We start from the raw sequence: 12,412 nt of genomic DNA on the forward strand, positions 1-12,412 counted from the left end.
GGACAGCACACCCCTTCCTGTGCTGTCCCAATGTGGAAACGCGGCAGGGAAAGGAACAATGGAGCCAGGCTGTACCTGGGCATCCCAGGTATAGAAAGTCCCAGCCACTGGCCAGGATACCCAAGTGTAGGAGAACAGGTGGGCACTGACCTCAAGGGAAGGAGCATGGTTTTCTGGGATCGCCCCTAGCCAGCTGGTGAAATGTGATCTCCTCCAGCCTCAGGCCCTGTTCTTGCCTGCCAATCAGGCCCTGCCCACAGAAGTGACATTGAGTCCCTACCCCTCAGCCTTGCAGCCTAACAGAAGCTTGAAGGCCTGCCTCCACAACCAGAAGCCAGTGCTGACCTAAGGGAGGCCGTCTGGAAAGCCATGGTCTCCTGCACTTCTCTGGGTCTCAGTTTGCCCATATGGGATAGATACAATGAAATCCTGAGAATATAAAGGTGAGTGCGGACTGAGGCTGGAACCTTTCATTTCCCAGAGGATCAAAGCCACCACTGTGGCTCTAAGGGCTGCTGAGACTCGGTGTGAAAGTGTCAGCTCCCTCCCAGCCCCCATCACACTCTCCGGGTCTCTGCTCTACAGACCCTGACTGTTCAGCTGCCCCTTCCTAGAATGGTTTCCCCTCCCTCTGCCCATCCAGGCAGCCCTGCCCTCATTCCTCTCCTTGGCTTGCTGGATCTGCCACTAGGCACCTGCTTCTTCCTGTAGTCTTTATCACACCCAGTGTGAGCTCTGGAGGCCTTGGACCTCCTGTGCACAGCCCTCCTGGGTCTGCAGTGTAGAAAGACTGCTAAGTGGGTACTCAGGGAAGCATGTGAAACAGATGATAGACACGAGGAGCAGAGGACTAGCGAGAATTCCCTAGCAGAGCAAGCAGCCCTCCACAGCCTTAGTCCCAGCCACGTTCAGCCCTTGCCCTGCCCAAAGACCTTCCTCTGCCAGCAGTCTGTGGCTACACCTGCCTGGATGCCCTGAGCTCCAACCTGCCAGGGCAGGACCCACCTTGCAAATCTCTCCTCTCTCAGAGACTGGCCTAGCTGTTCTAAGACAACGCACAGCCTTGGGCCATAAGCCAACCCTGCCCCCCCCTTCATTCTTCCTGGTCTGAACAGCTGCGGCTCACCCACCCCTCTGTCTAGGGGAGGTGTGGTATTTCTGACCCCCTTGGCTCCTTCTGGCCCCAGCTCCTCTAGCCGGCCAGCAGGGGTGGGGAAGGAGACCGCTCCGCCCCCACCCCAGCCACCCCTCTGCTTGTGTCCAAAAGCAGCTGGCTGGCCTGACGTCAGGCCCTGGGAAGGCACTGTCCGTTGGTCACAGACCTGGAGTTACAGAGCCCAGGCTCCACGCAGAGGAAGGCACAGCAAGAGCCGGTGAGTTCCCCAGGCATCGCTCCTTCCTGTATCCCCAGGCAGGTAGCACAGCATGGGTACCCTCATTACCCAGGCAGGTGACTTAGGGGGAAGAGAGGGGAAGGGATGAGAAGTGGTCCCGGGAAGCAAGCCCACTTCACAGCCCTCTGCCACAGAGGCAATCACCTAGATGGAAAGATTGAGCCCCAGATGGGAAGGGGGTGGAAACGGTACCCTCCCTGCCACATCGGTGACCTTTGCCCACCTCACCCGCTCTGGGTTTCATTCATGAAATTGATCATCCATTTGGTCAGCGCTGGCTTCCCATCTGCTGCTGAGTCCAGAGCCAAAGTTTGGTCCCTCATACCAGGTTAGGAAATGAAGAGTGACCGACATGGACTTGATGAGCTCCAGGTCCCCAGCCACTAGCACCAGGAGAGGACAAGCCTTGCTAGGCACCCAGGGGACGACTTCTGTCTTGGACCGAGGTCTTTGCTCTAGCCCAGCTCCTTCCTCTGCCCTTTTAGGAGTGGGGAAACTGAGGCCCCTTGCTAGATTTGTCTGCTCAGCCCCACAACACAGCCTCAAAGCTGATGCTTCCCAGCTGGGCTTACCCTGATGTAGCTGCCCTGTGAGAAGGCAGGAGAGCAGGGTCCCGAGGGGGCTGGCTGGCTGGGAACTGGCTGGTGGCCAGAGTGCCTGGCGGGACAGAGACGGAGCAGCTGGGTAGCCTCAGGCAGGACTGAGACAGAGGCAGTGGCGGGAATGCATAGCCCGCAGGGGTACCTGCCACTGCCCACCTTAATCTGCCCTCCACAGCAGGCCGCCAGGGACTTCTGTCCCCCCCCCCCCCCGCCAGGGGCTGCCTGGCTGCATCAGTGCGCAGGTCACCCTGCCAGCACTGTCAGAGTGAAGGAAACCATGCTTTCTCCTGGGAGCCCCCAGGGGACTTCTTCCATCCTACACAAGGTGGTGTGATCTGGGGAGTCTATCAGTAACCCCAGAAGGTCAGAGGGGAAACAGAGGCTCAGAGAGGCCAGGAAGGGTCTCTCTAAATCCTCATTCTAAATCCCAGGCTGCCCTCTTTATATAGCTTAGGTTGATCTCAAAGTCGCAACAATCCTCCTGCCTCAGTTTCCAGTGCAACGTTAGAAGTATGCACATCAGACCCATTTCCAGCGGGTTTCTGTTCGGAGGATGGAAAGAGATGTGTTGATTTCTTTTGTTTGACAGTTCTTGGTTTGGTTGACTAGTTGGTTGGTTGGTTGGTTGGTTGGTTGGTCGGTCGGTCGGTCGGTCGGTCGGTTGGTTGGTTTGTTGATTTTAGTTTTTAAGATAGAATCTCACGTAGCTCACGTGAACTCAAAGGCTCACTGTGCTGCTTAGACTGACCTCAAACTCACAGTGATCCCCCTGCTTCCGCCTCTCAAATTCTGGGATTGCAGGTCTGTGCTCCCACACCCACTGCAAGGGGTCTTTCAGAAGCACTCATTTGCATTCTCCACAGCTGTTCTGACACAGGTCACCTAGGCCACACCTTACTAATTCCAGTCCAGCCAGATACCACACAAATAAAAACAGGGAGGCAGGTGAACATAACCCTGTTGGATGATGGGACTGCTGCAAAGAGAACAAACAAAGTTGGGTGCTCCAGCAGCACCCCTTTGAGGAGGAAGGTGAAGCAAGTCCGAAAAAGTCTGGGTAAGACTCCTTCCATAGATCTAGTCAAAACCAAGGTCACCATGTACCTAGATTGCTTTGGCTTCTCACAAAGTGTTGAGCCACACAAGGGGCTCCTACCTCAGGACTTCGAATGTGTTTGCCCAGCCTCCTTCTTCACTATACCCTTAGATGGGTCTCCTGGCCCTGATTTCACTCCAGCTATAAGCCGTATGAGGAGGGACCACCTCAGCCTACATCCCTTAAGCCCCAGTGCTGGAGTTCCACAGGATCCAATGTCTGCAAAGTTCCCAGCTGTACCCACAGACTGCAGGGTACAATAGGTGGCTGAGCCAGTCCTCCTCTACTCAGCTGGAGGGGAACTGGCACAGAGCAGGCACAGGCCTGGGCTGCTGTGCACCCAGCCCAAACAGAGCATATATCTGAGGACTGAAGAGTGCAGAATTTAAACCTAGAACTTCTACCCCTACTGCTGAACCCCGAAATAAACCTCTCCAAGCCCTAGTCTCTTAACAACAAAAACTGGGCCAACAACACCTACTTGGGGTTACCTTGAGAGGTGGTAGTGAGATCCTTGGAAGTATCCTCATAGGGGTCAAAGATTTACGGGACTATATTGCTCTCTCCCCAGGGAGGGGTGTCCATGGTACCAGGGATTTAAGGGGGCTCAGCAGAGTTGTGTGGGGTAGTAAGTGTGAGTCCCAAGGTCACCAAGTGCCTCAGGCACAGGGAAGAGAATATGTAAAGACTCTACCAGGCAACCCAGGTGTAAAGAACAGCACACCTGGGGTGGAGAACAGCAGGTACAAAGACCGTGCATGCCAGGCTAAAGGTCTATACTCCGAAGAAGTAAGCAGCTGCCCCATTGGCACTTCCCAGCAGCCCTAGAAAGGCTGAATTGACAAAGTAGGGTATCAGAGACTGGTGAAGTGGTAGTTGTCCAGGCTAGAGGTGAGCAAGGAACTAGGATGGCAGGAACACATGTTTAGGAACACCAGGACCCCCAAGTGTTGCCAGTGATCCCCCAAAACATGTGGCATTCCCATTAAGGTCAAGGACTCAGCTAAATGTTCCCAGATAATGACTTTGTGGAAGTAGCAAGGTACAACCCGGGTCCTATTCTCAACAGTGCTCAGTTTGCTCCCAGAAAGGCTGGATTAGGGGTCTGAATGTCCAAACAGTGTTTCAGGGAGCTGCCAGGTGACCCAGAGCAAGTCTGGTCCTTACGCAGGACTGAATGAGGAGGAACCAAAGGGCAACTCAGGACAACCAAACACAACTGATGCTGGATCTAAAGAGAATGCTACCAGGCCCAACAGAGTAGTTCACACATGTAATCTCAGCACTTGAATAGCTAAGGCAGGAGGATTGCTGTGAGTTCAAGGCTTGTCTGTACTTACATGGTAGGTTCCAGTTCAACCTGGACTAGAGTGTGACTGTCCCAAAAATCATGACTTAAAAATAAGCAGGCAGGTGCTTCTTCAGCCCCGGTTCTCTTGTCCTTAGAAGGCCATGTGTCTTTATTAGGGTTGCAGGCTGAGCCCTCACAGATTTAAACATATACCTGTGATCTTGGAGCCCCAAGAACCACCCAGTTGCTGAAACTAGCCCTCCTGCTCCCTGCGTGGCTCTCAGTTCTACCGAACACAGCTCAGATCTTCAGGGTCACAGTTTCCATGCTGTGTGACCCTGGGCAGATGGCTTGTCTCTCCTATAAAAGCTGCTGCTGCCTTGTGGCTGTGGAGTGATCATACTCATTCCCAGCCGATGCCAAGAGCACCTCAACGCCTGCCCCTCCCAAGCCTGGCACAGAAAGTCAGGTGGAGCAGGATCCAGAGTCACCCTTGAGCTTCCTGGTCCCCTGTAGAACCAGGCAGGGCAGCCAGCTTGCAGAGGAGCAGCTGTTGGGCCACATGCAAACATCAGGGTAGGTTTGGGCAGAGCCTAAGAAAAAACCAAGATAAGCTACTCACCACTCACAGGTTGAGGAGAGAAACAGTCAGTCGCTGGTGCCCGATATGGAATCCTAGGCTAGAGCATTCCGTGGCTATGTGCTCAGAAACTGTAAAGGACAGAGGTGGCCACCCCTATCAGTGTTCTGGGCATAGTATATCAACATGGCTTTGAGGGAGGGAACGGAGTCAAGTGACTTGAGGAGAGGTTCACTCTGTCCCTGGAAGCTTCCTAAAAGCGCTGAGAAATCCTGGGAAGGCTGACGTGGCCACTCAGGATCCTTCAGCATGCTCACAGTAACTGTGCGGTTCTCTTGTGCACGCCGTGGTCATTTTCCCCTGAGCCACACAACACCTCCAGGTCTCTCCACTGGACCGCCTTTATTTATCTAGGTCCCCAGAGTCTTGACTCTACAAGGTGGAGTGACTCGTGAGAGCTTGGTGGAGGAAGAGCACGTTTAAAGTACACAGTTCCATGGAGTGTGGTGATGGGATGGGATGGGATGGGATGGGATGGGATGGGATGGGATGGGGACAAACCCAGCAATCTGGGTGGCAGCAAGGGGCTTCCTGGCAGAGGTGGCAGCCTTGCTCAGCTGGTGGATAGGGAAGGTACAACTGTAGGTAGAACCAATAACAAGGCCCCCAGCTCCACCCTTAGAGCAGTCCTGAGGGGTCTGCGAAAGTGAGCAATGGACAAGGCTTTAGCGGGATGGTGGGTCTGTGCTGGCCACTTACAGCCCATAGTCCCTAAAGGCTCAGACTGCTGGGAAGGTACAGGATGCAGTATTATAGGGGTAGCTAAGTCACTGAGGGAGGAACAGAAGGCCAAGTCAAGGGGACATCCAGAAACTGGGCAGGGATTATGCCTGCAGGAGAGAGTGTTTCCCTCTAGCAGGCAAGAGCCCTGGCATCAGAGTGACACCCCAGCTCTTTCCAAAATCCAGCCTCAGGCCCCTGGGGGAAAGGGACTGCATAGCCCCTCTGAATGTGATCTGGGGACCTGGCCCACCACAACCTGCCCCCGGGAAAGCCTCAACTGGCCTATAACATGGGAGTTCTGGCTCTGGTCACCTGGAGGGGAGAAGAGAAGTTAGCAGAGCCAAGCAGCCTTCACCACATGCGCTCACTCTTTGGTGAGGCCCAGAGAAGGCTCTTCTGCCCCAAAGCAGCACAGGCCACCATGGAGGTAAAGAAGCATAGTGGCCCCAATAGAAGCCTTCTCCTTCCTTGGGGAAGATGTGACTGTTAGACTCAGACAAGTCTCTGTGACCTGCTGGCTTACAGCTTCCCTCTTCCTCAAAGGCTAGGTCTGTCTGTGTGTCCCCTTCCAGACTTCCCCAGGACACATACCCACCAAAGGCCTCTCTATTGGGATTAGTGGGGGGGGGGGGTCCTGTGAGTGAGCACTTAATGATGAAGTGAGGACTTCACTGTGAGGAGAAGCTGGAACTAAGGGAGTACCGAAGGGAGTATCAGGGTGGACATCATAATGGGTACAGAAGCAGCTGTAGGTAGGAGGAGCATGCCAGCGTGAGGCCCCAGCTGTGGATAGAACCAGAACTCCATGAACAAACAAGGCCAGGTCTTAGAGAGGGACATGATCAATGTGTAACTGCGATCAGGGACCAGTACGTAACTCTGTCCTGGACCAGAGTTTGAATGACATGGATCAAGATTCAGAATAAGACAGGATCAAGACTTGGGTTCCTTGAGTGGAGAATGAGGACATGGTGGGGATCAGGGTTCCTTCTGTGGCTCTGACTACAACAGAGATATGTGTCTGCTGGGGAGGCAGCATATATGTAGGATCAGGGTTCAAGATGTAACCACTAGGGCAGGGTGTGACAGAGATTGGCCTTATTGCATTCAGGGGCTTGGGAATCGATGAATGCCAAGTCCAAAAGCAACTTGGGACAAATGGGTACCTGTGGTGCCTATTAGTATACCATAGTGCATGCTGGCTCCCAGGCTGTCTTAGCATCACAAGTACCTGTTACAGGGTCCAGGCTGGCATCCCGTTTCTTCTCAACTCTTCTTACCCAACACCTACCCTAAACTTCCACAGCTTATGGGCTTCCCTCTCCTATCTTCTCATTCCCTTATAACCCTGCAATTTCTTTTTTTTTAATTCTTATATTTATTTATTGTGTATACAATATTCTGTGTGTATGCCTGCAGGCCAGAAGAGGGCACCAGACCTCATTACAGATGGTTGTGAGCAACCATGTGGTTGCTGGGAATTGAACTCAGGACCTTTGGAAGAACAGGCAATGCTCTTAACCACTGAGCCATCTCTCCAGCCCATAACCCTGCAATTTCAACTACTTCTTTTGTCTTCCTCTCTTGGCCCCCCTCTCTCTCGGTCTCCTTTGCCCGTGTTCTCTTTGTCTTCATCTCTCACTCTTCCGCTCTCTCCTTCCATAGTCCAGTCCAGTCTGCTGGACATGTACGGTTTGCTATATTCTCTGTCTGCTCTGCACTTTTCCAGATGCCTCTGGCTGTAATCTCCCTCATATCTACAATAAGAACCTTGCCCTCAACCATACCACAGAGCAGTCTTACCCTCAGTTTATACATCTGGTGCCGAAACCCTTCATTTACACAGTATATAATTAGGATCGGGGCTCATTGTATCTCTGGGATCATGTCTCAGCGTGTAATCAGGATGCAGGCTCAGAGAGGGATCCGAGCTCTTAAAACAAAACAAACAAACAAAAACCAGTGTCTCTTTATGTAGCTCTGGCTGTCATGGAGCTCTGTAGACCAGGTCAGCCTCCATCTCATAGTGATCCTCCTGCCTTTAGCCCCTGTGTTCTGGAATAAAGGTGTGAACCACCACACCCAGTAGAGCTCAATGTTTGACTAAGGTTGGGCTCGGGGTGTTACAATGAACGGAGGCTTCTTATGTTACGGAGATCAGGGCTCAGTGTCCGACAACAGTCGGGACTCAGTGCAGGAGCAGGTTCCAGTCTCAGAGTGTGAAAGGAACTAAGGCTCGTTGACTTACTGAGACCATGAGTCAGTGAGCAAGTAAATTCTGTGACACGAACATCAAGGCGCAGCTCTATCCAAAGTGAGGGCTAGTGTTCTTGGAGGGGAGCATCAGGTGTGTGCCTCCATCTGCACTCACTTCTCTAGACTCTGGAACATTCTGAACACAGCTCCCGACTCTCTCAAGGCTCAGGATACCTCAGAGTCCCACTGCACTATTGTGTGCCCAGTACCTCAAGAGCATTTCTTGTCACCACAGATGGCTCTGGGGAATTTCTGGGGACGCAGGACCCTGAGGGCTGGCGTCACCCTGGGACTGATTCCCAGAGGAAGCGCTGTAATGTTTATTACAAGTCTTTGATTGTGTCATTCACCCAAGGCCAGAGCAGACAGAGCCTGGGGAGAATCCACTCAGAAAAATCTGTCTTGGGGCTGGAGAGATGGCTCAGTGGTTAAGAGCATTGCCTGCTCTTCCAAAGGTCCTGAGTTCAATTCCCAGCAACCACATGGTGGCTCACAACCATCTGTAATGAGGTCTGGTGCCCTCTCCTGGCCTGCAGGAACACACACAGACAGAATATTGTATACATAATAAATAAATAAATATTTAAAAAAAAAAAAGAAAAGAAAAATCTGTCTTGTTAGCTCTGGGGTCTTTTCTTCTAACACATTCTTACTCATGTCCTTGATCCTAAGGCACAACCCATAGTCCCCAGGTGCCAGGTCCTGGCCCCATACTCCCTTGTGTCCACTGAATATCTTTCCTGCTTCTTCCCCACCTGGTGTCTTGGAACCATAGGGTGACAGGAAGGCCATACAGTTTACTCAACAAACGCTTCTGCCTAGAGGGCCCAAGATAAGGACCCTGTGTCTTGGGAAACACAGAGGCTCCTCCTAGAAACTTCGATGTAGTAGATGTCCAGGGTACGGGTCTCTGGGACAGAAGGTACACTGGATGACCTCAGCAGAGACTGAATTCTTCGAGCACACATCTAGAGGAGGCGACCAGCCCTGCCAAAACCCCACCCTTCAAAGTTAAGGCTGCATCAACTCTGCTAGGATAGACATTGGATCCCCAACTCCCATCTAGAGGGAGGTGAGATCCTGTGGCTAATTCTAGGTTGGGGTGGCCAGAGGGAACCTGCTACCTGCGGCTATATGTCCAGGTCCTGAAAGTGGACAGTGTCTGAGCTGTTTACAGCAGTCAGCTAACAAGGGGGACGCAGGGAGCCAGCCTATGGGTGGGAAGGGTTTTCTTGTGCCCTGCAGGGGGGTGGAGCAGTGGGCATCAGCAGTGCTTCATGTGCTGCCCTCCTCCCTGCCTCTTCCCAGAGGCTCCTTTCTCCTGAAAAACCCCAAAAATGTCCATATTTGGAGGGTCAGCTTGCTGAGGCAGGGGGAGCGGTGCTGGGATCCTGTTAACCCTTCCTCTTTAAATAAAGGGATAAATCAGAGCGGAGTTAAACACTATGGCAGAAACATAAACAGCGGGTAGCTCCAGCCCAGCCCCCTGCCCGCCCCACGCCACCCTACACGGAGCTCAGTGTTTATTTGACTCACACCGGAGGCCCGGCAGCTAGGCAGCTTCTGCTGGGACCTGCCTCCTGGCTCCAGCTCTCAGCACCCATATAGCCTACTAAGCACCCATTCTCCAGGGAGGGTCCAGAGTGGTGATCTGGAGCTGACCGGAGAAGAGGTAAGAATAGACCAAGGCCCAGGGGCTGGGACCTTGACCGTGGGTGTGGGGCAGGGGCAGGGGCAGGGCAAGCAGCTTCTAGTCCCCGACGTGGGCCAGCTAGTCTTTGTCCCAGCAGAACTGGTTCATCATCCACCAGCTATGTCTGCAATGCTCCCAGAGGCAATGGGATTCCAGTGGCATAGAGTGGCATAGAAAGCACAGTAGCTAAAGGACTTGCCTAAGGAGACACAGTTAGGACACGTTAAAAGCTGCCCTGAACTCACACAGCAGCCCTGTGTGTTCTTTGCTCTGGAGTCTCATGGCATCTGAGGACAGTCCTCCATGCAAATGTTGGTCTGTCCATCCAGGATGGTCTCAGGAACCTCAGCATCTTGCTTCATGCACCATGGATACGGTCTGGGTGTAACGGAGAGAGCTGGGTCAAACAAAAGCATGGTTTGGGGAATGCTAGATACCTGGGATGACTAATCTGCTTGCTTCCAGGCTGGGGGCTCACTGACCGCTGCCATGCTCTCTGCATCTCCCACGAGGCCCTGGGATGCTGTGCCCCCCAATACCACTGCAGCAGCATGGACCAATGGAAGTGTGCCCCTTTTCCATCTGTTCGCCCAGCTGGATGAGGAGCTGCACCAAGACTTCCCCAACCTGTGGCTGGCGCTAATGGTCGTGCATGGCACCATCTTCCTGGCTGGGCTAGTGCTCAATGGACTAGCATTATATGTCTTCTGCTGCCGCACACGGACCAAGACACCTTCAGTGATCTATACCATCAACCTGGTGGTGACTGACCTGTTGGTGGGCCTGTCCCTGCCCACACGTTTTGCTGTCTTCTACAGTGCCCCTGGCTGCCTACGCTGCGCTTTCCCTCATGTCCTGGGCTACTTCCTCAACATGCATTGCTCCATTCTCTTCCTCACCTGCATCTGTGTGGACCGCTACCTGGCCATTGTACAACCTGAGGGTTCCCGCCGCTGGCGCCAGCCAGCCTGCGCCAAGGCTGTGTGCCTCTTCGTGTGGCTGGCAGCCGGCATCGTGACCCTGTCTGTACTGGGCGTGAAGACTGGTGGACGATCGTGTTGCCGTGTCTTTGCTCTGACTGTTCTGGAGTTCCTGCTGCCGCTGCTGGTCATCAGCATGTTCACAGGGCGCATCATGTGTGCGCTATCGCGACCCAGCCTGCTACGCCAGGGCCGCCAACGCCGCATGCGGGCCATGCAACTGCTGCTCACAGTGCTCGTCATCTTCCTGGTCTGCTTCACACCCTTCCATGCCCGCCAGGTGGCCGTGGCGATATGGCCCAACGTGCCACGCCACACGAGCCTCGTGGCTTACCATGTGGCTGTGACTCTCAGCAGCCTCAACAGTTGCATGGACCCCATTGTCTACTGCTTCATCACCAGTGGCTTCCAGGCCACTGTCCGAGGCCTCTTCCACCAGCATGGAGAAGAATTCAAGCCCAGCAGTATGGGTGCGGTCAGCATGCACAAGAGCACCAAGGCTTCGGGCCCCCATCAAATCCTCAGCACCGGCTCTCACACCCTCACCCAGCCTCTGACCAATGGGCCTGAGCTGTAGACAGCAAGTGCTCTGTCTAGGGACAAAGGTCAAGGCTCTGAGAGGTTACCAGTCAGTCACAATCTGGGCCTGGCCAACAAGTTGACTTTCTATTGATCCATTGGATGTAGCTGCCCAGTGTGTTGTATTGACAAACTGAGGCCATCGTGCTGTGATTGATTAGCAATGTCTGCCAGGGACTCCAGCAAGGGTGTAACGGTGTGAATGTCGGATGCTTACCTTCCCTGTGGCTGTTCAGTGGTGTCCACTGAACACTCAGAAAGGTAGCCAGGAGCTGCTCCTCACCTTCCTTATTTCGTCTCCTGAAGAAGCTCCTCCAGAGAAAGCATAAAGATTAATGTTCTGAGGATACCACCAGAAGAGTCTCCATCACAGGTGGATGGAGAAACAAAAACAAGACTATTATCTACAGGGAGTGGAGAGAACCCCTCGAGTGGCCCTGGGCTTCTGAACCATACCACAGGCCAGCAGAGCAATACAAAGTGTCCACTGCCCGCTATGTGCCAGGACTTAGGTATCCGGCTGACACTTGGACCACTGAAACCCCAAAAGAAGAAGCTAGTTTTAGTTTCAGCCTTTTCTGTCTTTCATGCAAAGAGGGGAAGTGACACAGACACTACCACTGGACAATGGTAGGGTCAAAGCTAAGGCCAGCCTCACAGCCTCCAGCATCCCAGCTCCTGCTTCCACGGCTACCTTCCAGACTCCTGAAGACCCTGCCCAGGATTTGTCCTGAGTCCCTTGCCTGCTCCCCCAGACTCTGCAAGGCCCCACCCCAGTCTGGTGGATGAAGATGCTAAGAATAAAGATACAAAGCAACTCAAACTCAGGGCCACCAAGCCAAGGCCTCTGTGTCTCCTAGGCTCACCCTTCTGGGGACCAGAGCTCCCTTGGAAATGATACTCTGACCACCATCTCCAAGCTGGTCTCCAAGGGGGTCTCATACTTGCCTCTCTCAAGTTCTAGGCTCCTGGTGTTTGGGGGGCAGGGTCTGTGGTGAAGGAGCATGCTCTGCGTCACAGTCCGTGAAGCAGGTGAGGTGGGATCTGGGCCCAGATTGTGCACCGGTCTAGTGAGAAGTCTCCTATGTCCCAGGGACCTGGGACTTGAGTGGCTGGAAATGGGAGGCAATTGGAGCATGTTGGGGTACATAGAGTTTC

The 12,412-nt window shown here is 53.5% G+C and overlaps 1 protein-coding gene across 1 annotated transcript; it reads left to right on the top strand.

Annotated features, from left to right (window-relative positions):
* The first annotated feature begins 397 nt into the window (after positions 1–397).
* Positions 398–12,076, top strand: Gpr20 (G protein-coupled receptor 20). The gene is made up of 3 exons (XM_041672531.1): positions 398–443; positions 1,271–1,373; positions 10,161–12,076. Exon 3 carries the CDS (start codon positions 10,185–10,187, stop codon positions 11,250–11,252), a length of 1,068 nt encoding a protein of 355 aa, XP_041528465.1. The 5' UTR covers positions 398–443; positions 1,271–1,373; positions 10,161–10,184; the 3' UTR covers positions 11,253–12,076.
* The last annotated feature ends 336 nt before the right edge of the window (positions 12,077–12,412 follow it).

The sequence above is a fragment of the Microtus oregoni genome, unplaced genomic scaffold (assembly GCF_018167655.1).
Source record: "Microtus oregoni isolate MIOR12 unplaced genomic scaffold, Mior012 000022F_ref0000154, whole genome shotgun sequence".
NCBI classification, from domain to species: domain Eukaryota; kingdom Metazoa; phylum Chordata; class Mammalia; order Rodentia; family Cricetidae; genus Microtus; species Microtus oregoni.

Coding starts and splice junctions, on each gene's coding strand:
- Gpr20 (XM_041672531.1), top strand. CDS start 10,185: ATGCTCTCTGCATCTCCCACGAGGCCCTGGGATGCTGTGCCCCCCAAT.